Genomic DNA, 27,141 nt, shown 5'->3' on the forward strand with positions numbered 1-27,141 from the left:
ATAACTTATCTTAATTTATTTCATTTATTTATAGAATATGATTCGTCTTCAATACGAAAATGAAGATTTTATAGTTACATTCAATAAATTTTCTATTCCTCGTACAAACTTAATTGAAGTTCTTCTTATCAGCACATCGTTAAGTATGGCAGGAAACGAGAGGCTGTGAAATATTGGAAATAATAATGCATATTAGAAAAATGAGTAACGTTGAAATTGTAAAATCTATTATGTTACTTTTATGATGGCTTTGTTGCAATAAATAAATAATGCTTTTGATTTAGTTTCATCTATAACATGCGTCAATGTGATATTGTTCGCTTGCTTAATGTGCCTAAGTTGCCAACTCAAGCGTCGGGCCGCTGCTCAGCGATGGGAGAGCATCTTGTTCACAGACGAGAAGCTGTTCACTGTTGACCAGGCGCACAACCACCAAAACGACAGGAGCTGGTCCGCTGAGGCTCCCAGCACGTTGGCTATTGTCAAACACTGCCAAAATCCGCAGTCCGTCATGGTCTGGGGCGGAATCTGCGCCAGCGGCAAGACCCCCCTCGTTTTCGTGGATCAAGGAGTCAAAATCAACCAAGAAGTCTACCGACGCAACATTCTCGAGACTGCGGTACTTCCGTGGGCCCAAAAGCACTTCGACGATGTGAATTGGACGTTTCAATAGGACTCTGCCCCTGCTCACAAGGCGAAAACGACTCAATACTTGTGTTGGACCCATTTTCCGGACTTCATCGCGTCTACGGAATGGCCGCCCTTCTCGCCGTATCTCAACCCGATGGATTACAGCGTGTGGTCAATTTTGGAGGCCAGGGCCTGTGCTACACGCCACATAAGCTTGGAGTTGCTGAAACAATTGCTGCGCTGAGAATGGGATCGATCGTCGCCCGAAGACCTGGGGCCCATTGCAGAAAATTTCAAGACGCGTTTGGGCTTATGTATCGCCGCAGGAGGGGGCCACTTTGAAACCGGCTGAGTATATTATTGCAAAAGGTCCATGTTGTTGTTATTCATCTTTGTTTTACTTAATTTTTGTTGGTTTAATAAAAAATGATTAAAAATGTTAGTCTCCGTTTTTTCTGGTTACCCTGTAAATACACTTTTAATTATATAAATTGTTCCAAGTTTAATTATTATTTTTTTTTTGTCACGTTCACATATTTTGTGTTTGTTAAAAATTATTTATAAAATATATAGCTGAATATAATTAATTGATTAGGGGTCAGCCATATATGATGTCAGTGTTTTTTCTCAATTTTTCGACTCCCCCTTCCCCCTTTGTCAAACTCTGTCAATTTTTATCCAACCCCCCGTTATATATGATGTCAGTTTTTGTGTACTCCCCCCCTAAAAAACACTATAAATGCTTAAAAACCATTGATTTTTTTCTGACTAAATTATACATTTATATAATTGTAGATCTCATTAAACTATATTATATAATAGTTGATATCTCATTAAATAATCAACTAAGCAAATAGTATTAAATATCTTTAATATAATCTTCCCATAGGTTGTTGAAGTGATCATACAATATCCTTTTAGAGCTCTCCGCGCTCTTAAAGGATATAGTATTCTTGAGGTACAATCAAATTCGCTGTGTCAACTTCATTTTTGTCTAATCATTCAGCAGTTTCCGAACTCTTCTGCAAGGCGATGACTGCCAAAAATTCTGCCTGACGCTTGGCAGCAATACGAACAGGTTGGACCTTTTTGATTAGAGGGAGTGTTATAGCAGAAGAATGGATAGAAGCGTGCTTTTTCAACATAGCTTGAGAGGCAAAGTAGATATTGCAATTTTTACAGATTCTATCAGCTAGGCTAGACTGAATTGATGGACAAAATGCATCATACGGCAGTACAAGGAAGAATACTATCAATGTTTGATGCGATGAGCATAAAGACGGATAATGGAAAAAATTATTTTGCTCCTTCTGAGACATCTACTGCTTTGAGACCGTCTCTCATTTGGTTGACAGGGATAGGTTGTGGAAGAAATCTTGCTCTTCTTAGAGTAAAGTAAGAGCTTCTAATAGTCCGACAACAAGAACGATTTTCACATTTCACAATTTGAATAAAATATTGACTTGTACGAAGATGATCGGCAATCCAACGTTGATCTTTTAATAAAAGGCTCCTTGACTCTAGCTCTGATTTGTCTGGATTAATATACTCTGCAATGGTTGGATAACCGTCAATTTGTAGATCAGACCAAATATCAGCCAAAGCCTGTCTAGCAAAACCAAAGTTCTGTTTTTCTAAACTTTCATCTATTGTCCTGCCTGATTTAAAAAGATATGTTGGTTATTATAGGTTAATAATTATATTAATATTTTTACAAATTAACTTTTGTCAATGTAATTACCTTGAGAATCAAGATGAGTTTCGTAATGTTCGTGCGGAAGAATCACCCCAGATAATTCTTTACTTAGAGGTGCCATTCGTCGCTCAGCTCTGCTGAATGCACTGCGGCCTGGAGCGTTCGTCATGATGAAAAGAGCGTCAAGGTTGTTCTTCAAGAAATGGTGAATCCCAATTTCAATTTCTTTCTGGTATCTGGGATTTTCGTTGGGTCCTGCATTGACGCTAAACACAACGAGAGGCTTAACCATATTAGTTTGAGGATCTCTGGTAATAGAGTCGAATTATTTGATATCCAAGAGACGGTGAAAGTCTAATCCATGAGCAAAGGCGGTCGAGGATGCGTGTTTTCCTAATCGAACAGCAATGTAGGTAGGTCCAGAATAAGTAACAGCATGTGTTTTTCCAAGACAATCTTTTTTGATTGTAATTCCAGCGTATACAGATGGTATAGGCTTGTGTTTAGCAGCCACAACCCAGTCGTGGTCCGGGAGATTTACACGGTACTCCAAATGCATCAACAACGGCGCCTGTTTTTTGGCTGCTATGATTCCAATTGGCACTCTAGCCTTGTCGTCTTGACTAATTAAACACACGTCATCTGGTTCTAAAATAGAACAAACTTCTTCCACATATTTAAAGTTGAACTGCAAAAGAGTCCGTCAACATGTTTTAAATGAGATTTAATCTGAGGACTGACCAATCTAGCAGGGACTGTTTTGACGTGTCTTTTGCCTTCTAATGTTCCGTAACTTCTCAGAAGTAGACGAGTATGGAGGGCGCTCTTGTTGATTGCAAATCCAATTTTGTTCATCTCGGATGTCAATTCGTCGAGAGTTTTAATGCTTTAAATAATAAAGAAATGTATTTGAATATAATTAACCTTTTTACAGAAAACGGGATTTATTTCGTAAATTATATTCAAATCAAATCTCGAAATTAGTTGTTCACATTTCAAGAATATTTACGATAGTGCAAGTACTAATTAAGAGTAAAATTCTAACAAATACAATATTAACAAACATAGCTAAGCTATCATTACCCGAAGAACCTCTGATCGACGTCTTTCATCAGCTGACAAACCATGGAGAGCAATATTCATAATCGTCTTCAAAAGAAGAGGTTGATCTACTTCTAGAGTTTGATCTACTTCGAAAGAAAAACTAAAAATCTTTCTGATTTTTAGTTTTTCTTTGACTTCTGGATGCTCCAAGCAAATTTTCTCCATTCTAGCTTTTTTCAGTTCTATAGTTTTCTTCTGTTGAGCTTGACCATACTTTTTTTTGGCCAGTTCTTTACATAGATGAGCTAGTTTCTTCTTTTTCTTTTTCAAATCATCCTCTTCAGCTTCAGCAATGAATCCACTTCTCTTTCTGGTCTTCAGTCCAGCAACTTCACAATTTAAAGCTGTAATCTCAGAATTGAGTCAATCTTGAGCCACTGTTCTTGTATTTTTTTGATTTTTCGTGGTCAACAAACTCAAAGTTAATGCACTTTGTTGATCATCAATAACAGATCGCTTATTGGTGGGCTCAACAAACTGTGAGGAATTCTTGTCAAACTCAAGTGGAGTATACGTAGGGGTAGACTGTTTTGGAGTATTGGCCCAAAATGATAATTGCTTGTTCTTGAACTTCTTTGCCTTTCATTAAATAAATTGATTAAATACATTACTCTTGATTCAAGATCCTTATGCACCAGTTTCTCTTCTTTTAATGAATTCCATATACTATGGACTTCTTTCTGGATATTAGCCTTTTTTTTTATTATCTGGATGAGGATTTCTATACGAGACCATCAATAAGTTAAGTAATGCGGTTTTATCCATATTTTAATATTGATTCATTAGTATTTTTTACATCAAAATCAGAATAATGATTTTGCTCATTGTTAGCACAAACTTTTTAAAAGAGTTTCTTCAACCCGCTAGGGAGAAATTAGCGTTTCGAATTTTCAATAGACTTTATTTGTTTGCATTGCATCACGTTTTACAATCAACTAGAGAGCAATTAGAGTTTCGTATTTGAAATAACGACAATTTAATTTCAAAAAATGACAAATTTATGAGTTTACTTTGAACCACATTTTATTATCCGCTAGGGAGCGAATAACGATTGTAAATTTTATATACAAAGAGTTAATATTTCTAACATAATTTGATTCGCAGTCAAATGGTAATATATTAATAAAACGATAGTAATTTTTATTTTACGTTAGAAGTTGTTACTTATTTAATGTCTCTGGGAAACTTATTACATTAATTTATAATAATATATTATAAATAATTTAATAAAATATAATATCAAATTCCCCGCATTTAATACTAATTCCCCACAAACAAAACATCATTTCTATACCATTTAGTATATGTAAATACCGTTAAAATCTGCTCATTAAAACTAAAAAAATAATTTTTTGACATCATTTTGGCCTCAACACCCCCTTCCCATTGTCAATTAGTGTCAAACTTCCCAGCACTCCCTCCCCCATATATTTACTGATATCATTTATGGATGACCCCTTATAAGGCTGAAATTAGAGTTCTAATACAATCGAGTAAAAATGTTTATTATAAGTTGTATTATAATTCATTAGAGCCTTACAATTAGTTAATACATCATACAATTAATACTAATAATCGTAAGGCACTATATATATTTAAAGAAAAATAATACTAATTAAGAAATTAATAAAATAAATTATAGTTATTTTTTTTTTAATTAGCTCTAATTAAAAGTTATTTGCTCACTTTTGTTTACCGACTTAATGGATCTTTGATTTAAAATAATGTTATTAAAAAGTTTTGGAAAAATTTTCAGGAGCCTATTTGATACATGCAGTATTAGATATTATTCATTGTATATAAATGTGTAGTGTATTTTTTTTAATTTGTACGATTTTTGCTTTATGAATTCTTATTTGTTCTTATATGATTTTTACTTTGTTTATTCAGGGGTATAACAAATGGATAGCCACAATCGGTTGAACAAAAGAATGAACTTCTTCCTATCAAAAATATTGGAGAGAAAGAAGTGTTTCTATTGAGAATTCTTTCGCGTCATCTACAGATGAAAAAAATAAAGTAAATGCAAAATTAACATTACTCGGTTTTTCTTTTATGAAATAAACTAAAAATGAAATATTATATAGGCAGTAGGAATATTTCTTAATTATTTTTATTATATTTTTTCAATAAGTTAATAAAATGCTTGCTCATTTTTAGAAAATTGTTCATCTGGAGAGTGAATACTCATTTTACCAATTTAATTCAATTTTTGTTAGCCAGCGCGGCCATCCGTTAAATTGCGAAAAACTGGTGAAGTCATAAGCAGTCGAGTATATTTTAAAATTGCAAAAAAAAAAAAAAAGCACTCCAAAAACTTGTATTACAACTTTATTTTAAATATATGAACTCTTTTTTACTGATAATTTGTATTTGTTAAAACATATGCTTGAATATTTATAGTCCTAATGTGTATATAATATAAAATTTCTAATGATAGGTTGTTTTATAAAACATATATTATGACCACTCATGGTTATTTTATAAAACATATATTATGAGCGCTCATCTTTCATAAAACTTTATATTGCCCAAAATCTTGTTAAAACATGCTAATTATGAGTAAACAGCAAGGTTAAAAAGATCATGTTTACTTTTGAATAATTAAATATTTGCATCATGAACGCGTCGTAATTGCATAAACACCTTTCAGATGTAACTGAAACAACATGAGTATCTTTATTTGCATCAACACCAATTAAGGCAACACCTATTAAGTGTGAATGTAACACGAACACCTTTTTTTACTTCAACACCTTTTTACGGTAACACCTAAGAGGTGTTCATTTAGTATCATGCACCAACACCTTTTTTTCTTTTACATGAATACCATTTTCCTTAACAGTGTATCAATATTCAAATTTCGTGCTGGTTGTTATTTCAAAATTGGGTCTTTTGCGATTGGAACAGACGAAAAACTTCATTTTCAATGTTACCAATGGAAATGACATTTTGAGATTAGTTTGCTAGTTCAAGTTGAACTGTATTTTGTGATTACACTAACTCGAAGATAGTATATTTAATCTTCGAGTTGGTGTAAGTTTCTTCAGCCAACTCTCTCCGAAGGGCGAATCCAGCATTTTTTGGTCTTCGAGATATCTAACTTCCAGAAATTGAGCTAACTCCAAACATTTATGTTTATACTTAAGCTAAATAAAGATGCTTTGCGAAAAATTGCGATGATTTGAGCCTGGGAACAAAAAAGCCCCAAAATTTTTGCCATAATAAATTTCATAACTCATAAAAAATGTCGGTAATAAAATATTCTTAAAAAAAATTTACATATTGATCTATCTATTACAACATCACACAAATCTATTCAAAAAATTTGATCTTACCATTGTCCGAACCTTTCCGAAACTATTACCACGTGGTAATACTTATCATGTTTGATAATTTGTGCGTATATCCCAATCTGGCCAGTAACTACACAGCGTTGGTAGTGCAACACAGTAGTTGTTGCACTACCAACAAAAATCCCCTAATTTTTCTTACCGATGATCTAAATGGATGTTCCAGAGATTTTATCTCACGTTCGCATCAATTAATTAGTCTAAACTCAAGCCCGTATCGAAAACTAGTAACCTTGGATATAATACTATGTAACGCACCTAAATGTTACTTTATTAAACTCTACCTAGACTCGGTAACTCTGATCACCTTGTTGTTTTATGTCACCCATCATCACAAACATACCTACCTTCTCCTCGTAAAGTTACTTACCACTCCGGTAAAATAGGATAAACAGTAGCATTAATATGAGGCACTGACCTCGAAAACTTTGTCGAGTTGCATCATGATATCCAATCCGCATGCACTAATTTCTGCAATACAATATTAGCTACGCAAGATTTGTGCCAACCACTAAAAACTTCAACACTTATTAACCCCATACCTTAAATGACCCCCTATATTCAAAGCTTAATAAAATTACGTCAAAAATGTTTACAAGTTATTTTGTATATTGAATGGAGGAAGATAGCTGCAAAGATAAATAAACTAATCATCAAATGAAAAATGTTTTTAACCTCCAAATCCGACCTTTACTTACAATGATATTTTAACCCAACTAAGCAAAAGACAATTAAGTGTCAAAATTCGCCATCTTAATAATTTCTGAAAAGCTTTTGATATGGTTGATCACAACATTTTGCTCTTAAAACGTCAAAATCTGCTTCCTACCTAGCTTATATGGATTGCTAACTACCTACACAGTCGTCGTTAAAGAGTAAAAAAATTTGATAATGTAACCAAATGGAAATATATTAAAGCTGGAGTCATTCAAGGTAGCGTTCATGGAACTATTTTATTTATATCATCAAACATGATATGAATGATTTTTTACCATCAGAGACAAAACTACAAAAATACGTTGATGATATATAACCTTTTATCATCTATGACATAAATCCAAAAAAACTTACCTTAACCTATTATGGATGGCGTTGCTACTGTTAATGAAGTTCAATCATTCAAAGTGCGAAACATTATCGATAGAGAGTCGCCACTTAATCAAGTTGCAATTCCATTGCAACTTGATTAAGTGGCGACTCCAATTCTTTTAATCTCTAAACTCAAATCAATTGATTGATGCAAGTACCTAGAAATCCTAATGAACAAAAATCTTAACTGGTATGATCAATGAATAAAAGTTCATAACTCTATTAAGTCAGTATCCTACTTACTAAAGCGCCTTAAAAAGATTAGTCAAACTAAATTAAACCTACTTCAAATTTATGGATCCTTCGCACTCGCTGTACAGAATGTGTGATACACTCTCTGTATCTCACATTCTGTACAGAGCCCCTATATTCTCATTTTGGAATATTGCAGCAAAAAAAGAGCTACAAGTATTCAACAAACAATTATTCGAAGTTATTGAGATCGATGCAGTAAAATTACACCAATTCAATACCTGTTACAATATAGAAGAGCTTTTTGATAAAACATATATGAAATTACTTTAAAAAATTCTGACCCAACACATGCAATAACTTTAAAACAATCTCAAACCACAGATAGAAACTCCGACAGATTATTATATAAAACCAATACTGCTAAAACTACATTGTGTCAAAGAACGTTTGTTCAGAAATATTTACGTATGCTTCGAGATATCGATAACCTATACCTTAGTGAAATTGTAGGTACACCTACCACTTTTTATTTTTAACCTTAGAGAATAATACTGCAAGTACATTATGAAAAAAAGGTTGTAAAATTCATTCATATGCTATGCAATTTTAAATAAATATTATAAGATAAATAAATTTGACAATTTATAGATACATTTTTGTTATTAACCGATATAGGGAAAGACGGGGCAAAATGAGACAGATTGTATTTATAATGATCCTAACCTCGCAATTTACTGTTTTAATGGTTTTTAAAAGTTTAGTGTACTTAAATTACTTATTGTTGCAAAAAATATCTTGAGTCACTTTGAAATGAAGAAGATGAAGAGAACGACAACCATTTCATCTCTTGGCTATATGACAATTACGAATTTTGATGAGTTGTTGTTTTAATTTTTCTCAGTATTTTTTTATCTTACGGAGTGGAAAAAAGTTTTATATTTAAAGTTAGTGCTTTATTATCATCTTTAGGCATTGCTCTTTCATTTCCATATATTGATATTTTACTTCTATGACAAAACTATCAGGAAATTACACAACTTCAATGCCAACATGTTGCGGGGCAAAACAAGACGTTTTGGTTTATTTGTTTTGCCAATATCAATCATGTTTATTTAGAAAATTAAATATGGTTGAAAACTCTACGAGAAAAACCAAATGTGGCAATTTTTCTGAGCAGAGAATGTTGTTAAAATTATGCAAGAAATCTTATTGAGAATAACAGCTGTGACATTTATCATAAATAAAGATGCTTACACAGAAGGATTTAAAGAAAATTAAAAAGTTTAGGTTATTATTAGGCATAAAAAATCACTTGGTTAATTTAATCATTGCCCGATGATACTAAAATTTAGTATTGCCAGATACTGAATGTTAATTAGTTAACTACATAAAAGAAATGGATTGTTTATAAGTGACATTAAACGAGTTTCCAGTATGTTGAAAAGTACAAAATAGATCATCCATTTAGTAAGTATAACGGTGTTGCAGGAAAAACAATTTTAAGATTGTAAGTGGGTTTTTGAAGAGACACCCACAGCTTACAATCAGAAAGCCTTGAAGGTTGTCTTTAAATTATGTTTATGGTTTAAACAGCAGTTCTGTGAACATTTATTTCAATGATATAGAAGTTATTATGAAAAAGTACAAGTTTGAACCTCATTAAATTTTTAACTGATGAATCAGGCATTACAACTGTTCATAAATCTGTTAAAGTTATAACAATAAAAGGAAAACATTGTGTTTCTTCTGTAACTAGTGGTAAACGAGGTGTAACCACAACTTTTGCTTTAAACCGCTTAAAACTTTTTATAACATATAATGTGGATCATGGTTACATGAGCATCCTGGACGGAAATAACAAATGATCAACTTAGAGGTATATTCTCTAAAGCATATCATAAAGCTGCCTCTGTAGAAGTTGCCTGCTCTGGCTTTCGTACATCTGGAATTTATCTTTTGTCTCGGGATATAATTCCAGACATTAAGTTTAATAATGACAAAATCTCTAATGCCAATGTACATAAACCTGATAAAATTGATTTACAAATTAATTCAAGCACCTTATTAACTTTGTCGTCAGGATGTTCAGAAAATATTGATTTTAATATAGTAATACCGTGCTTTTCTAATATTTTAGCTAATTCAAAGATTACTTTATTACCACAAAAGGAGAAGAATCACAGATAATAACAATATCATATTATAGAAAATCACTACTTAAATTCTCTGAAAAATCAAAAAAGTTAAAAGAACAAAAAATAAAAATTAAATGGGCATTAAGAAAGGGTGAAGAAAGAGTTAAAAGTTTAAGTGTTAAAAACTGTAAATGTTTTTGAAATGGATTATAGAGTATGGCTGCAAAAGTATTAAAGCAGAGTCAATATTAAAAATTTACAACTTGGGCTCATTCAGACTGATGTTAATTTCTGTTCATACTGGTGAAGCATTTTGTGATTCATGTGACTTGTGACAGTGTGTTTGATTACATGATTAACTAGTGATAGATTGATTATGTATGCTTGAATTATATTTGCTTGATTATATATTATGTATTATTGTTAGATGTATTATATTATAAATTATTTATCTTGCTGAACCTCTTAAAAATCTGTTTTGTTTATCATTATTTATTTGAATTACTTATTAAAAAAAATTTGTTTCATTTTGCCCCAAATAACGGGGCAAAATGAAACAGGATAGGTGTTGTCAATAAATGATCTCTGGTGACCAAACCAAAATTGTGTTTAATGGTTTAAACTTCATATTTGCAACTCATATTTTGTAAGGTTATAGTAGGATGGTAGAAAATTTGAAAAATATCAATTTTTTTTTCAAAAGTTTTTAGACGGTCTGTATTAGATAAATTAGAGCTTAAGTTCTTCATTTTGCCCCTCGTGTTAACAAACTAAGATAAACAAAATGTTTAACTTGAAAACTTTTAGGCTGAAAACCACATTTCCAAAAATAAAACTGCTCAATCTTATCTGAGTAATGATGACTTCAAATGTTTATACAACTTTTTTTTGTTTTTTAAATAAAATTAAGCTGATATCATGATATTACCGCAATCTGCTTCGTATCCAAAGCATTAAACTTATTGGATTAAACTTTATGGTGATTGTCAGGTGTAGTTAATATATATAAATATATTTTTTGTTGTTATCGCTTTATTCAAATTTTATTTTAATTAAAAAAAAACAAAACAAAAAAAACAGGCGTTATATAAATCAAATTCACTACCACAAAAGATAACATTAATGTTGTATATCTTATACACCGCGGCAAAAATTACACCACCGTTACCTTCTGTAACTGTTAGTTAAAAGAAATCACTGGATCACTGAATATGGTACGTTTGATGAAGTTTGTCTGTTTTCAAAAATAGAAATTTCTTTATTGATTGAATGATTTATCCGTTGAACGTTTCTGTTTAGAAACCATCTATAAGGCCATGATAATGTTAAAAAATGAGCAAGCTGAAAATAAAACTTATTCATCCAAAACGGCCGCTTAGCATTGGAGCTTTTAACTTTGTCTTTAAGCCCGGGAAATTCAATATTTTTATTGCATCTAATTTGTAAATCTTTATTCTTGTTTCTCTCGACTAAATCCGATTGAATTTTTACAAACTTTTTGCCTGTTTCTTCGTCCCTAAAAGATAGCACTTTTGATAGATTTATTTGCGTAAAACTTTTTCGAGCAGACGGAATTTCACTACGATCTGATAGGTCTCGACAACTTTTGTAATCAAAATTTGCAGATTCAGTATGGGTGGTTACGTCTTCTGTATAACTATATTCACCACAATCATGTGTTACTTGATGGTAGCATACAACTTCAAAAGTAATTCGAGGATTACTCTCATAGATCACATTTAAATAGTCATCTATTTCATCATTGTTAGAGGAATAATCAAGATACCTTTTTTCTTTACAATACTGCGCTTCTAGCAGTATATACAAGTAATAAAATGGTATTAAAACTGCAGCAGTTACGTTTATAGTAAAAAACAACGGTATGTTAGATTGAAGACTGACTATAGCCATAGCAACAACTAAGTTAATGAGTATTACCATACCTGAAAAAATTAAAAAATTAAAACAAAATTACAATCATTAAGATAAATGTTGAACTAAATTAAAAGGGAATACGATATCATCTCCTCAATACTCGTCAAAATAAAAAAAGATGTAAAATTGCAAACGAGAAAAACTATTTTGTTTTTTTTAGATTTATATATAACAGAATATATATTTTGTAAATCACAACTTTGAACATAACGTGAAGTTGTTTATATATATACATATATATATACATATGTTTATATATATACATAAATATATATAAATATATATATATATATATATATATATATACATACATATATATAAATATATATATATATATATATATATATATATATACATATATATATATATATATATATATATATATATATACATATATATAAATATATATATATATATATATATATATAAATATATATATATATATATATATATATATATATATATATATATATATATGTATATATATATATATATATATATTTATATATATGACTATATATTATAATACTACCCCTTTATATATATATATATATATATATATATATATATATATATATATATATATATATATATATATGACTATATATTATAATACTACCCCTTTATATATATATATATATATATATATATATATATATATATATACATATATATATATATATATATATATATATATATATATATATATATATATATATATATATATATATATATATATATGACTATATATTAGGGGTAATCATATATACATATATAAATATATATATAATTATATATATATATAAATATATATATATATATATATATATATACATATATATATATATATATATATATACATATATATATATATATATATATATATATATGTATATATTAGGGGTAGTCATTTTGAGGGAATTTATGAAAACGAAATATATATATATATGTACATATATATATATATATATATATATATATATATATACATATATATGTACATATATATATATATATATATATATATATATACATATATATGTATATATATATATATATATATATATATATATATATATATATATATATATATATATATATATATATATATGTACATATATATATATATATATGTATATATATATATATATATATATTATATGACTACCCCTATATGTATATATATATATATATATATATATATGTATATATATATATATATATATATATATATATATATATATATATATATATATATTTGGGCGAGTCATTGTGAGGGAATTTTTGAAAACGAAGTACATACCCAGCTAAAGTTGGAGCAAATATGCTAAAACTTAGTCAAAATTTTTTTTATGTCAATCGAGTGACTTTTAAGTCCCCCTCAAGACTAAAGTTGTTTAGAAGTTGTTCTTCAAAAAAGGAAAAATAGGGTGTTTTCAGGGTGTTTAAGGAGGATTTTAATAAAAAAATTATTTCCTTTTTTTTTTTTTTTGTTATTTGTTATTTATATTTTCATTTTAAAAAGGTATGTCATCATTTGTTTTACATATTCTCGGTTAAAACAATATTTAAGAAATCAAAAAATGAAAAGTTTAAGTTACGCAAGTGGTTATGAAATCAGCAAATTATGTTATCAACCAAAAAAACAAACTATTTTGAACTAAGCAAGTAAATTACCCTTTAATAAAAATCTTTACAAATACTATCAAGACAAAAATTATGCATTAACTGAAATATGTATTTTAAAATGAACAACAATTTCCTAAGTCTACAATTTCGTTTTCTTTAGTTTAGAGAGTGACATTAGGCTTTCAGATTTTTTTTTGTAATATTACTTTTTTCTACACCAAAAACCATGATAGTTGACCTTACTTTGTCGACGGTTAAAAGTCTGTTCTGCTTGTCATCTTCATTTTCGTATATTTGCACAAACTGCTGCATCATTCCGATTGCTCGTTCAGAATGATCATTGACAACAATTAACATTTTGGTAAAGTTTTCAAAATTCTTAAACAAGGACTGGGTGTGCCAATATTGGGGTGGAAGTGACAACCAGTCTCTCACTTATCTCAGTAATCCAACCCTATTATTGAAAAAATTAAATATGAAAACTCATTAACCAAAAGAGAGAGAGTTGGTACCGTCATATTATTTATGATATTAATCTCGTCTATCCGATCTTTGGTTCTATGTTTAAAAAAATCTGGATCCGGCATTTGGAAGGAAAGCAAAGCATCTGCAATGGCTGTTTTTTTATTCATAGAAATATTTTTATCCAAAAGAGCCAAGGGAATAATCGTTGAATCAAGATACCATGTATGCTTATGAAGAGATGCTAACACAGCGTCTACTGCCTCCGGATTGGAGCAAACTTTCTTATACTCATTCATCTGAAAGATTGCATCAAGATCAGACGCAGGAGATTGAATCGCTTTATGTGCTTGAAGGTACCACCTTGAGTAAAAACATACTATAAACTCGCAGATGAGTTTCAAATCTTCGCGTAGATTATCATTTTCTTTCATAAATGTCAATTGCTTGCACAAAAGCTGAAGTTTAAGGTAGTATAAACTCTTGCCTAAAAACCTAGCATGATAAACAGCTCCAGTTTTCTTTAATTTGAAATGTGCAGAAGGGGATAAATACTGCATGGTTAGTTCAGCCAACTCTCTTCGGTCATTCCTCATATTGCGCTTTTTAGTAATATAGGTCTCACAGTAATCTAAAGTTTTTCTTTCAGCTTCCTTCAAAACTGTTCCTTCCACGGTTTTCTAGTCAAAAGAGGTCAGGTTATTTTTGTCGTATTTGAATTTAGGGTTCTCAAACATATGTTTGAACTTTACGAATAAGGGATTTTCAGGCCGTACGCTAATCTCTTTTATCACTGCTTCACAGAAATGAACCATTCTAAGCTCAATGATATGATGCCTACATGCTAGTAGAAGAAGGTATTTGTGTCTACCTCTATTGCAATCCTAATAAGTGATCCTTTCTTAAAACCAGTATTACTTGAAGTTGTATCAAAGCATACTCCGCATACTTTTGAAATGAGGTCATATTCTTCTAGTATTTTCATGATTCCTATATACATATCTTCACCTGAAGAAGATGGCAAGTCAGGTTCTCCAAGAAGATACGACACCCCCTCAATATTAACGAGCACAGCTAATCTTTCATTCTTCAGTCTTTTTCCCTGATTCATTTCAAACAAAGTCTTTCCGTCAAAATAAATTATACAGGGGTAACGGCTTTTTTCCACGGCCTTCTTTATATCTAATTTAGCAATTTCTGCAGTATCCTTGGCAGTTTTTTTTCATCTTCCTTAATGCTGTTGAAGCACTGGCTTTGCATTTTGCAATATCAACTCCACAATCTTGAAGAATTGCTCCAGTTACTCTTTGTAAGAGATTGGGGGAGATATCATTTGCTGTAGCTATAATAGATACATTTCCATCAAAAATATTCATAGGGACTTTGGCAGTAATGTTACAATCATCTGTTCTTCTATGATGCCAAACTTCCGGGTCAAATTCTAAATCAGAATCAGCGCTAGTGTCAGTGAAACTCAAGTCTAATTCTGAGGTAGCGTCAATCTTAGGAGATTCGTCTTCTAGCCTCGTAATCTTCCTCACACTTTTAGAAACCTAAAATTTGTTTTAACATAGTGTATGTGTATTAACAAATAATGTATGTTAAATTAGCAAATTTGAATAAAAAAGGTCAAATTAACCCACTAAAAACAACATAAAACCTTTTTGCTAAATTTTCTATCTTCTGATCCCAAATTAAAATGTCTCAGTCCTTCCTGGTCTTCAAAAAAAGTTAAATCATTGTGCTTATCTTTATCTGAGCGTTTTTTATCCTTCCTAATTTGGTTCTTTAAATCTGTAGAACCAATCCAAAACAGCTTTTTCAAAAATGAAATAAACTCCCCTTGAGTAACCTTGTCACTAGTTGTTCCTTTGTATTTATTTCTACTCAAATCTGAATACTTTTTGTCCATCTTCATTAGGTTCTTAATAATATTTTTATCTGACATTACTTGAAATCCCGCTTTAAGCCATGGTCTTTTAATTAAGCCTAAAATGCATTCACAATCATCTACTTCACATCTCTTGTAACCCTAAATCTTGTTAGGAGGGCATGATAAAATTGTTGACTTCTTAACATTATGAGGAAGTAGTGATCTTCTGTAGACAATGTGTTGAAGAATATCCATTCCAGTAGGGAGTTGAAGACCTTAAAAAAAAAAAATCAATATTTTAATTTTTAACATAAAGTTTAAAATTCAAAACAATTTTTTTAAATTAAATATGTACATGTAATAGCTGGTTTAGCCTCATTTATGATAAAAAGTTTGCTTTTGCTTGATCTGAGAAACCTTCTCTTCCCAATATCTTTTACAATTTTTTTTTCCATTTTTGTATTCTATCTAAACAGATTTAATGCTTTGTAATTAGTTAAAAACTTCAATATAATTTTACTTTATATTGTAATTCAATTAATAACAATCAGGTAAATACGAAAGTTATTTACAAAAACAAAACAATGTAACGCAATTTCACGTACAATTTGTTTATAAAACTCTTAGTGACTTAAAAATACAGTGCAGGATCATCGGCACATTTTCTTCTGCATTATTTTATAAGAATTTTTTTATCGTTGCCGATTTTCAAAACCTTGCGTAACATAAATTTTTCATTTTTTCCTTTCGTATATATTGTTTAAACCAAGAATATGTAAAAAACATGATGACATACCCTTTTAAAATGAAAATATAGATAACAAATAACAACAACAACAACAAAAAATGGAGATAACTTTTTCATTTAAATCCCCCTCAAACACTCTGAACACACCCTATTTGTTCCTTTTTTGAAGTACAATTTCTTAACAACTTTAGTCTTGTGGGGGACTTAAAAGTCACCCGATTGACCTAAAAAAAATTTTAACTAAGTTTTAGCATATTTGCTCCAACTTTAGCTGGGTATGCACTTCGTTTTCAAAAATTCCCTCATATATATATATATATATATATATATATATATATATATATATATATATATATGTATATATATATATATATATATATATATATATTTATGTATATATATATATATATATATATATATATATATATTATATATATATATATATGTATATATATATGTATATATTTATATATATATAAATATATATATATATATATATATATATATATATATATATGTATATATATATATATATATATATATATATATATATATATATATATATATATATATATATATATATATATATATGCATATATGTTTATATTCAGGGGCGTGTCAAGGGGATGTCTACTACGCCATCGGACGTACCCAAAAAAATTAAATAAAAGTTTTTCAACTTTATTATATCGTTGAAAATCAATATGTTTTTTACTATATATAACTATTAATACCAAACTGCTGCAAAAACTAAACAAATTATACATGACTAATTATCTGAAACGGTTAGAAAAAAATTAAAAATCGGAAAACATAATAGTATTTTGGTTTCATAATATTGCGATTATTTAAAAAAAATAATTTCAATACTTTGCTGGAGGTTAAACTAACTTTTGAGTAGTAACCAGACTAGTCTATGGATAGACTTACAACACAGACATAGACAATTCTGTATGTTGTAATGGACACAACAAATGTTTAATTTTTTGTCCTTGTTGTGTCTATCAAATTTTTGATGGTGTCCTAAGATTGCTCAGTTAAAAAATAATTTTCACTTCATAAGTCTACAAAGCATAATTTTTTGTCTATTTGGTGTCTATGATTTTGTCTAAATTTACTTGATTTCATAAAACCAGAAATATTGATTTTTGCCAATAAAATCTAAATTACCCAAAATAATTTTATTGAAGGTGATAAAGATTTTAGTGACTAAGGAAAATTTTTTAAATGATAAACTTACCTTCAACTTTTTCGAAGTAATCCCAAACTGGAGAGGGCATTTTAAAAATAAATTTTCACGCACATTCACTGAGAATTGAAAAACAACTAAACTGAGTAATTAATGAACTTCAATTGAGCATAAAATAGTCCATTTTGAGGTTTTTAAATAGACATTAACTTTTTAATCAAAAGCACACGCTGGACAAAAAATTAAAAAATGAACTTCTGTTAGAAAAATTGTATTTTTAATTTTGTGCTCGTTTTCAGTTTTTGAAACGATGCTGCAGTGAAAATTTAATTACTCGTTATAAGTCCAAATTATATATTAAATAGATCTTCTATACCTCATTAAAAAATCGAGATTGTTCATTTAGTGTCCGTTTTTAAAATGATTGTTTAGAAAGACAAACATTTTTTATAGACAATTCATTTTTGATAGTTGTAATTAAAATTGTTGCAATTAGTGCTTTGTCGAAGTCTATTTTTGTCCTTTTATAATAAGGCCATTAGAGATTGTCTGGTTGCTACTGTTGAGTTGTATAGCTTAATTAAATCAGTGTTTTTTAAAAGGGCTGATTTGCTCAAAACCCGTTTTTGAGAAAACTAAAAAAAACTCTTTATATCTTTTAATATTAAATATACAGAACTTGTGTAATATATTTTTAAAAAATATATGCAGGAGTAACATCTTAGTACACTTTGATAATTGTTATAACATTTCGTTTGTTAATAATTAATGTATGAAATTTCGAAAAATCAGCCCTTTCAAAAAAAATCGAGTATTTCAGGAAGGAAAACAAATTAAAACTCCGTAAGAACTACAACTATGTACTTTAAAACAATGTTTTAACGTCCCAGTAATAAACATAATACATATATTTAACTAAATTAGCTATCAGTAAGAATTAATCTAGTTCCCCCTCAAAGTCACTATCAGGGAGATTCTCACATTCATTTTTGTAATGTTTTCGGCTCTAAGCTTTAAAATCAAAAAATTCAGTTGCATCTACAATTTCTTTCACCGTAAACTTTTGTGATCTGGAGCTGCTAATAATAAGCTCGGTGAGTTGATGCATGTGATAAAGACGGTCATGACTTTTTTCTTCTTTAATGTTATGTATACAAAAAAACATTGACTGATAGCTGTCTCATGTAATAAAGTTGTTGGACAGGTATTTTTGGCAAGCTTATCGTCTTCATATAGTCAAACGCAAATGATAGAATGTGTTCCTCTTTTGAGCTATCTTCTGATGTTTCATATTTTAAAGCATTGTAAAATATTTTTACTCCTGAGCTTATGAGCATCTAAATCAGTCTGCGCTGCTCTATTAGCTACATCATTGAGATGTGGTGATTTCAATCTAAGATTTAATTCTTCGCACATGCAACAAGTGTCCACTTGTGGGCTCCCAAACCGAAAGTTAAAATTTGTTTTAAAATGGTTCCAGTAAAAAGACTTGCTCACTTTTAAATTTGGATTTTTATCACAAAAAAGTTGCCATATTAATTTTACATTTAAACTTGTATTGAGGTAATATACTTTTTTGTCTGAGTAATGTGATTCCTTGAGTGGAAATGATCTTATGTGATTACTAACAATGTCATGAACATTCTGAGAAAGACAATTAGTAAAACCTTTTCCTCTTTTATCTTCAGGGTTTATTCCAATTACCTTAAGGTTCCTTATTCTTTTTAATCGTTTTTCACTAATACTTAAGAGAAATAAAAGTGCCCTGCAACATATTTTTATGCGTATATTGCCTGCAATCACATGATAGGAGAAGCTATTTGGCTGCTTTGGTTTTTCAAGATTCTTTTGATGTGCCATTCTTCTTTTAACTTTATTGACATCTATCAATCCTTGAATATAAAAATCTTGTTTGTCTTTGTTTTTTGTATCATAAAATTTGGAAAAGATATCCACACAGTTAGCCTCTCCAAAGTTTTCCAAACACTTTTTATTGCACCTTAAACAAGAAATCAGAAAAATAACATACAACTTATACAAGCTAGAAAACGCTTTTATTAAAATACACAGCATTATTTATAATCTTAAACAGAGAACAACATTGCCACCAAAGTTGTAGGGAAATAGACCAAATCATTTATTATAGTTATTAACATATTAAGAGTATTTGACTTTTTAGTGCTTCTACCTCTGTTATACTCTCAAGAACTATATAGGCCTAGGCTTACTATAACAAGATAACTATTCAGTGTATGTTAACTATCTGAAAAAATAATCATAACAAAACTTAGGCATATCAAACTACTATTCAAGAAAGGTTTAATATGTAAAACCTGTAAATTATTTACTTTAAAGTCATTTTACTCATCATACCTGTATAAAACAGGTGTACCCATATCTAAGTACTATAGCTGGTTTGAACTTAGGGTTAGGTTTTAGGGTTAAAATATTTTGAAGTATGCTATTCTATAAATTTTAAACATAAAAACATATAATATATTTAAATTATTTTAAACTTATACTTTCATGAAATTTGATTAATGTTTCAAAATCGTATAGTATAGTATTTTTTATAATTTTAGTATAGTTTCATGTAAACATTAAAGTTATGATAAGTTTAAAATGATTTAAATATACTATATGTAAATGTATATATATAGTGTGTGTGTGTATTTATATATATATATATATATATATATATATATATATATATATATATATATATATATATATATATATATATATATATATTACATTGGATGTTTGAAACTTACCTGCAAGTAAACATATGGTACTTTGATGGGACTTCATTTCCTTTATGATTTATGTATGACTGTTCCATTAAACGTGCTTGTTTCATTTTGTTATGTTTGTAATCACAAGGATAACTTTCTTTCCTCTTTTTAGGACTTAGAATTACAAGATCCATTAAAATTTTTATAATAACAACAACATACATGAAACTGTTTACATTTTCCGCGTATTGCGCCTTAAAATACGAATCAGCTGGAGAGTGAATTTTTTAAAAAGAGCGTATTTGAAGCAAATTTGTCCTTTTAAAAAAAATCAAAAACTTTCAGGTGGCTTTATTTGTGTAAGAATATAAAATTAAAACACATTTTTGACATAAACTGATGAAGCTATCATAGAAGGACAAAAAACACACAAAAAGTAAATTTCAAAAAAAATGTCAAATCAGCCCTTTTAAAAAACACTGATTCGATTAGAAACTTGAATTGACATACCTTCTTTTATTTCGTTATATAAATTAAAAAAAAAAAAACCTTATTTTTTATCCTCTTTCATTAGTTTAAAAAAAAACTAAATGATTATTTTAGTTAGTAAAAATTTTGGACTTTCCTTGTTACATACACCCTTAGTAAAATTTTTATCAAGTTTTATTGTTTAGCAACCATCAGGAGGCCAAATTAGTTAGTAGCAACAATGATACATCAAAATATATCAATCGACATCCCCAGTTTGATTATACTAGACTACGCATTATTTTAATAACTTGTATTTTGAATAATAAATAAGGAGCAAAAAAGTTTCAAACATGGAAAATAAAATTCGGACTCCCTTTCAACATACACCCTGCTTAATTTGTGTTTTATTAAACATAAAATTTGGCCGTTGATTAGTTCAAGTTTATATAGTACTTCGAAGAAAAAGTTAGTCGGGTGGAGAAAAACATAATTTCTTTTAAAGTTAGGCAACCAAATATTATATTGTTTAGAATTTTGATGTCACGATAACTTTTGGATACAAAAAAGGAAGAAAGAGTTATTTCAAGAAGGAACTGTTTATATTTGTATTGATAAAAACTAGTTTTTAATCCTTGTTTTCCTTGTATAATCAAGCATTCGTGGCAAAAAATTAGAATGTCTTAAATCAGATTTTGGACCTATTAAATATAAATTTTCATTTAGCAAAATTATTTATTTTTTATGACAAATATGAGAACTGTTATCACCTTTGTATTCAAAGAGCTTTCTTAAGTTATGAAAGAATTTTAAATGGTTTTTCTGCCCGTTGTCACAGGAAACTTTGTTGCGAGGAAATTTTGCGGCTGCGGCATAATTTCCTAGGAAAATCTGCAGCCCAGCTGCATTATTTCCTAGGAAAAATTGCCGCTCGCAGGAAAATTTGCTGCTGAATGCGTGACAAACAGAAATTAATCATGAGTCCATATTTAAAATATGAACGATAAAGAATACAACAATCTTGTTGATTTAATTGTCTGAGGAATATTCCCTCATGGCATGGATAAGATTAAAAAAGATGGGTTAAGAAGTAAGTCCAAAAGATTTTTGATAAAGGATGGCTTACTTTTTTACTACGATAAAAAAAAGAAACATGGATCTGCTAGTTGTTCTAACAAGTCAAAAAAGTATGATCCTCGAAGGCTGTCATTTGGCAATTCTTGGTGGTGGACACTTTGGTCGAGATAAAACGTTAGAAAAACTCTCCGAGAGGTATTACTGGAAAAGGATGGTAGATGATGTGAAGAATTTTTGTAAATATTGTGATAAGTGTCAAAGAGCAAACAGATTTATACTTAAATTTTATTTAAATTATATTTAAACTTATATTATATTTAAAGCTTATTTTTTATTATTTGTTCAAAACAATAATAACAATGATAATTTTAATTTATAATACTGGAGGTATTATTATCTAAGTTATAACAAAAATTAAACATAATTGTGTTATTTTCGAATAGTATAAAGTCTTTAAATATGCATAATTTATATTATTTTCTTCAAAATATACTTTATAGAGCATTTGAAAAATACTCAGCTGAACTACATCCTATTAAAGTCTTAGATGAAGTATGGAGTATTGTTAAAATTGAATCAATTGGACCTCTTCCTTTAACAGAAAGGGGAAATAAATATATCATAACAACCACCTGTTTATTCTCCAAGTGGCCTGAAGCTGCTTCCTTATCTGATAAAACAGCTACAAGTGCAGCAGAGTTCTTGTATACATGCTTTACAAGACATGGTTGTTGTGAAGTTCAGATAAGTGACCAAGGAAGGGAGTTTGTAAATGAGGTACTATGTTGGGTTTTGTTTGTTTAATTGTTTTTGTTTATTTGTTTATTTTTATTAATTTTTCTTTAAAACTCTAATTTTTGTATAACTTTTATAGTTCTAAATTTTGAAAAGTTGATATATCAAAGTTTGATGTAAAGAGTGAATAAAGACTTAGTTGGAATTTTAAAACTTTAGGAGTTCATTTAAAGTTGATAAACGAAATGAAAGTTAAAAAAACATTGGCTAAACATCCTCATCTGCAATGCATATATAAAAATATTTTTTTCTTTGCTAATATTTTGCATAACTAAAATGTTTTATGCCAAAACTTGCAAAAACTTTTTTTATCTTTTATAAACTAATTTTTATTTATTTGGTTATGATATACTTGTTTATTATTTAATACAAACCCTATACAGGTATTTTTTACAGGCCATTTTATAATAGACCTATTTCCTTATATTATTTCTACTCAGATAGAGAGTTTTTATTTTTTTTGTTTTGTTTAGGTAAACCATGAATTAAATAAAATGATGGGAACAAAGTGCAACGTAACAAGTGTCTACCACCCACAGAGCAACGGTCAAGACAAAAGGTTCAATCAAACTCTTCAGCGTCAACTTTTAAAATATTTTGATGAAAAGCAAAACACATGGGATCTATACATTAAGAGTGTATTGTTTTCATATCGTGTTTTTGTTCAAGACTCTACAAAACAATCCCCATTTTATCTAGTTTACGGAAGACAAGCTACGCTTCCTGTTGATTTACAAATAAAATCTATAAAAAACGATTTTGAAAATAAACCTACAATTGATGACAGTTTAAAAAATAGAGAAAGTCTATTAGAAAATGTAATAGAAATGCGAAAAAATGCACTGCAAAATATTCAGAAAGCTCAGGAACGCCAAAAAAAAGCATATGATGCCAAACATTGTTCAGAAAACCAGTTGTTTAAAGTTGGCATTCAAGTATTAATAAGAAATAGTAAAAAACTTTCCAGAAAAGGTTCAAAGATGGAGCCAAATTGGACTGGCCCATACAAAATTTATCAAATTTTGAAAAAGAATGCTTTTCGTTTTTGTTATGTAATTGATTGCAATAAAAAATTAAAACAAATATACAATATGACTCGTTTGAAGAATTATTATTCTATTTCTGAAAATATGGTTCTAAATAATATTGTTGAAAAAGTCCTAAATAATTTTGAAGAAAAGTCTAAACCTATATCTGAGGAACTTTCTATTTTTACACTGACAATGAAAAAAGTTATACTAGACGGCAAAGAATTGACTGACGAACGTATAAATTTAGCTCAGTTGATAATAAAGAAATAGTTTCCAGATATTATTGGTTTGCAGGATACCTTGTTGCCACAGACTGATACATTTAAGGCAGTAAGTACAGATAAAATTTCTGTTCAGATCCATTTTATTCATTCTCATTAGGTCACTTCCTGTTCAATAAATGGACCAATTTCACTTTATGACAGTATGTATAACAAACTAGATTCACATCTAATTAATCAGTTAGCCAGATGTTACAAGAATTTTGCCAATTAAAATTATGAATTTCCACCAAGTATTGCTGTAAATATATTTTTATTTTTATTTTTTTATTTTTTTTTGGGTGCCCCAAGAAGTCCTATCGATCTTGTCACAGAGCACCATGGAAGTGCATTTAACTGGGAAGTTCATGCCTCCTTCCTTGCCGTGACGCAAAAATATATCCATAGCTGGTTTCGAGCCTGGATCTCTTGCTTCTAAAGCAAGGGCTCTAACCACTACGCCATGGCCGCAAATATTAAAGTGTCCAACAACGAAACGGATATTTGGATTGTGGATTATTTGCTATAGCTAATGCTGTGCATTTGGCTTTCGGTTAACAACCCGAAACTATATCATATAATCAAAAGTTTATGAGACAACATCTTGAAAAAATGTTTCATGCTGGACAGTTTAAACTTTTCCCAATACTCAATAAGCGAAGTAAATTGAGTATTACACGTAACAATCCCTCAACTATAAATGTTCATATTATCAATTCTTGTCTTAGAGTTTTATTTTGTTATAATTATTCAATTCAGCATAATATATAGTGTGGCAATTAATAAAATACTTCGAAAAAGTTCAATGAAAGCAAGAAATATTAACATAAATTAAATTTATAAAAATATTAGCAAAACCATCTATTTTATATTTAATGTTAATAAAAGTAAAATTATCAAATAAAATAATTTTTTTTTATAATTATTTTAATTGGTTAAGGAGGATTACTTTTAAAGGTTACTTTTATTAAGGCAAAGGTTTTTATTATGCAGCGTACATAAAAAGTAAATTGATTTAAAAAGATGGAAAAGAACTATGATTAATTCTTTACAAATTTTAAGTTAATTTTAATTTGAACTTTATAGTGTGCTCCTTCAACTTAGCTTGTTCGTTTAGGCAAAAAAATTGAAATTTTGAAGAAATGATGTTAGGAAAGATTGACATTAATTAAATGGCTTTTCCTTGCTACCTTTTCTTAAACAGCTATTTTCATAGCCATACATTTTTGTAAAAACATTTAGCGTTGTACAGTTGTTGCATTAATTTTTTGACTCTTGCTAAGTATTTATAAAGTTGATTTATGATTAAAAATTATTTATAAAATTATATTAAAACATTTACGGAGCAAAATCTTGTGTTCAGAAAGATTATAACCTGATTTATATTATGCATTACGTGAACTGAGTATTTTCAAAGAATAATTTTTTAAATTTGCAAAAATCATTTTTTTCAGCTTTAGTTAAAATTTAAGGAATGTTATAAATCATTTAAAGAATTATTTTAACATTTTTAGAAAACACACTCGATCCGGTGAAAACTAAAAGAAATTGAAAGGGGGAGGGGGCATAATTTTTTTGGACCCAAAAATTAGTTATTAGTTTTTTCTAAAACAAAGTTGATTTAAAATATAAATTAAATAAAATAATTAAGATTAAGTTTATTTATCGTGCCAAGACTACCAATAAGTGCGCGAAAATCTAAAAAAATTGACGAACTTAACAGATCAAAACTTCATTGATTATTTCACATTAGATCTAGAATCAATTTTTTTTTTCGAAAACATAAGTTTATTTATAGTGTTAGTTCTTTTCTTATTGAAATTGTGAGTAGAAACGCTTTAGCCAAATTTATTTCCACCAGCGTTTGATAAAAGTCGGAGCATAAAATCACACTCCATATAACAAAGCAGGATTGAAATAGTGTTTCTTTAACACAGCAAATAAATGCATATACTGAGGTTAAGCAAACATGTTTTACACATAAGTTTATGAATTTTATTTAAAAAAACAACATTCTGATTGTTATAAACGATCCTTGCTGCATTGTTATTATTATAAACAATCTTTGCTGCCTTCCATATATCAGAGACTTTCAAAGTATACATTTTTAGAGGATAATACGAAGCTACCATTTAAGTTAAAAGAAAGAAGTTATAATAGTTATTTATAGTGAAGTTGAAGTTTTTTTATCCAAATTTTTATAAAGTTGCCTCACAGATCCTCACATCTTGTAGGATATAGCTTTGCTTACCATATTTAGAAAAAATATAGATAAAAAAATTTAGATGAATATTTTCATAGATACGTATTTAGTACTTTTAAAGAATAAGTTATTCAAAAAATTAGCAAAATTGACTTAATTGAAAAAAAATCTTAATTTTTTTGGCTGGAAAAATTGTAAAATAAAAAAAAAATTTTTTAAAGGGTGTATATCCCCTGTAATATTTTAAAGTTACGTTACGACTAAATCGGTTACAATTGGTAACAAGATTACATTCTTTTATATTTAATTAAACATTAAGTAAATAAACTTGATAATCTATAATATAAGTTTTTATATCTTTGCCATATTGCTAAATACTATCTTTTATTTTATTTTTATCGTAAAATAACATCGTCTCAATTGGTTACTTTGTCACGAAAAAAAAAATAGTCTCAGTAAGCAACGTAACGTCTCAATTGTTTTTTTTTTAAACTTTACAAAGTGTAACCAATGAAGACGTAACGTAACGTTAAA

The 27,141-nt window shown here is 28.8% G+C and overlaps 1 protein-coding gene and 1 long non-coding RNA gene across 2 annotated transcripts in view; both read right to left on the reverse strand.

Annotated features, from left to right (window-relative positions):
* Positions 1-11,285: 11,285 nt before the first annotated feature.
* LOC136077980 (uncharacterized) overlaps positions 11,286-27,141 on the reverse strand; it is a 39,799-nt gene continuing 23,943 nt past the window's right edge. Inside the window, exon 2 of the mRNA XM_065792487.1 lies at positions 11,286-12,145. Within this exon, the coding sequence (XP_065648559.1) occupies positions 11,397-12,145 (749 nt within the window). The 3' untranslated portion in view covers positions 11,286-11,396. The remainder of the gene's footprint in view (positions 12,146-27,141) is intronic.
* Positions 15,464-16,568, reverse strand: LOC136077981 (uncharacterized). Its single transcript, XR_010637424.1, has 2 exons — positions 16,457-16,568; positions 15,464-16,376 (listed from the first exon to the last, which is right to left on the reverse strand). It is a non-coding gene; the product is annotated as an uncharacterized LOC136077981 (long non-coding RNA).

The sequence above is a fragment of the Hydra vulgaris genome, chromosome 03 (genome assembly GCF_038396675.1).
Source record: "Hydra vulgaris chromosome 03, alternate assembly HydraT2T_AEP".
NCBI lineage: Eukaryota > Metazoa > Cnidaria > Hydrozoa > Anthoathecata > Hydridae > Hydra > Hydra vulgaris.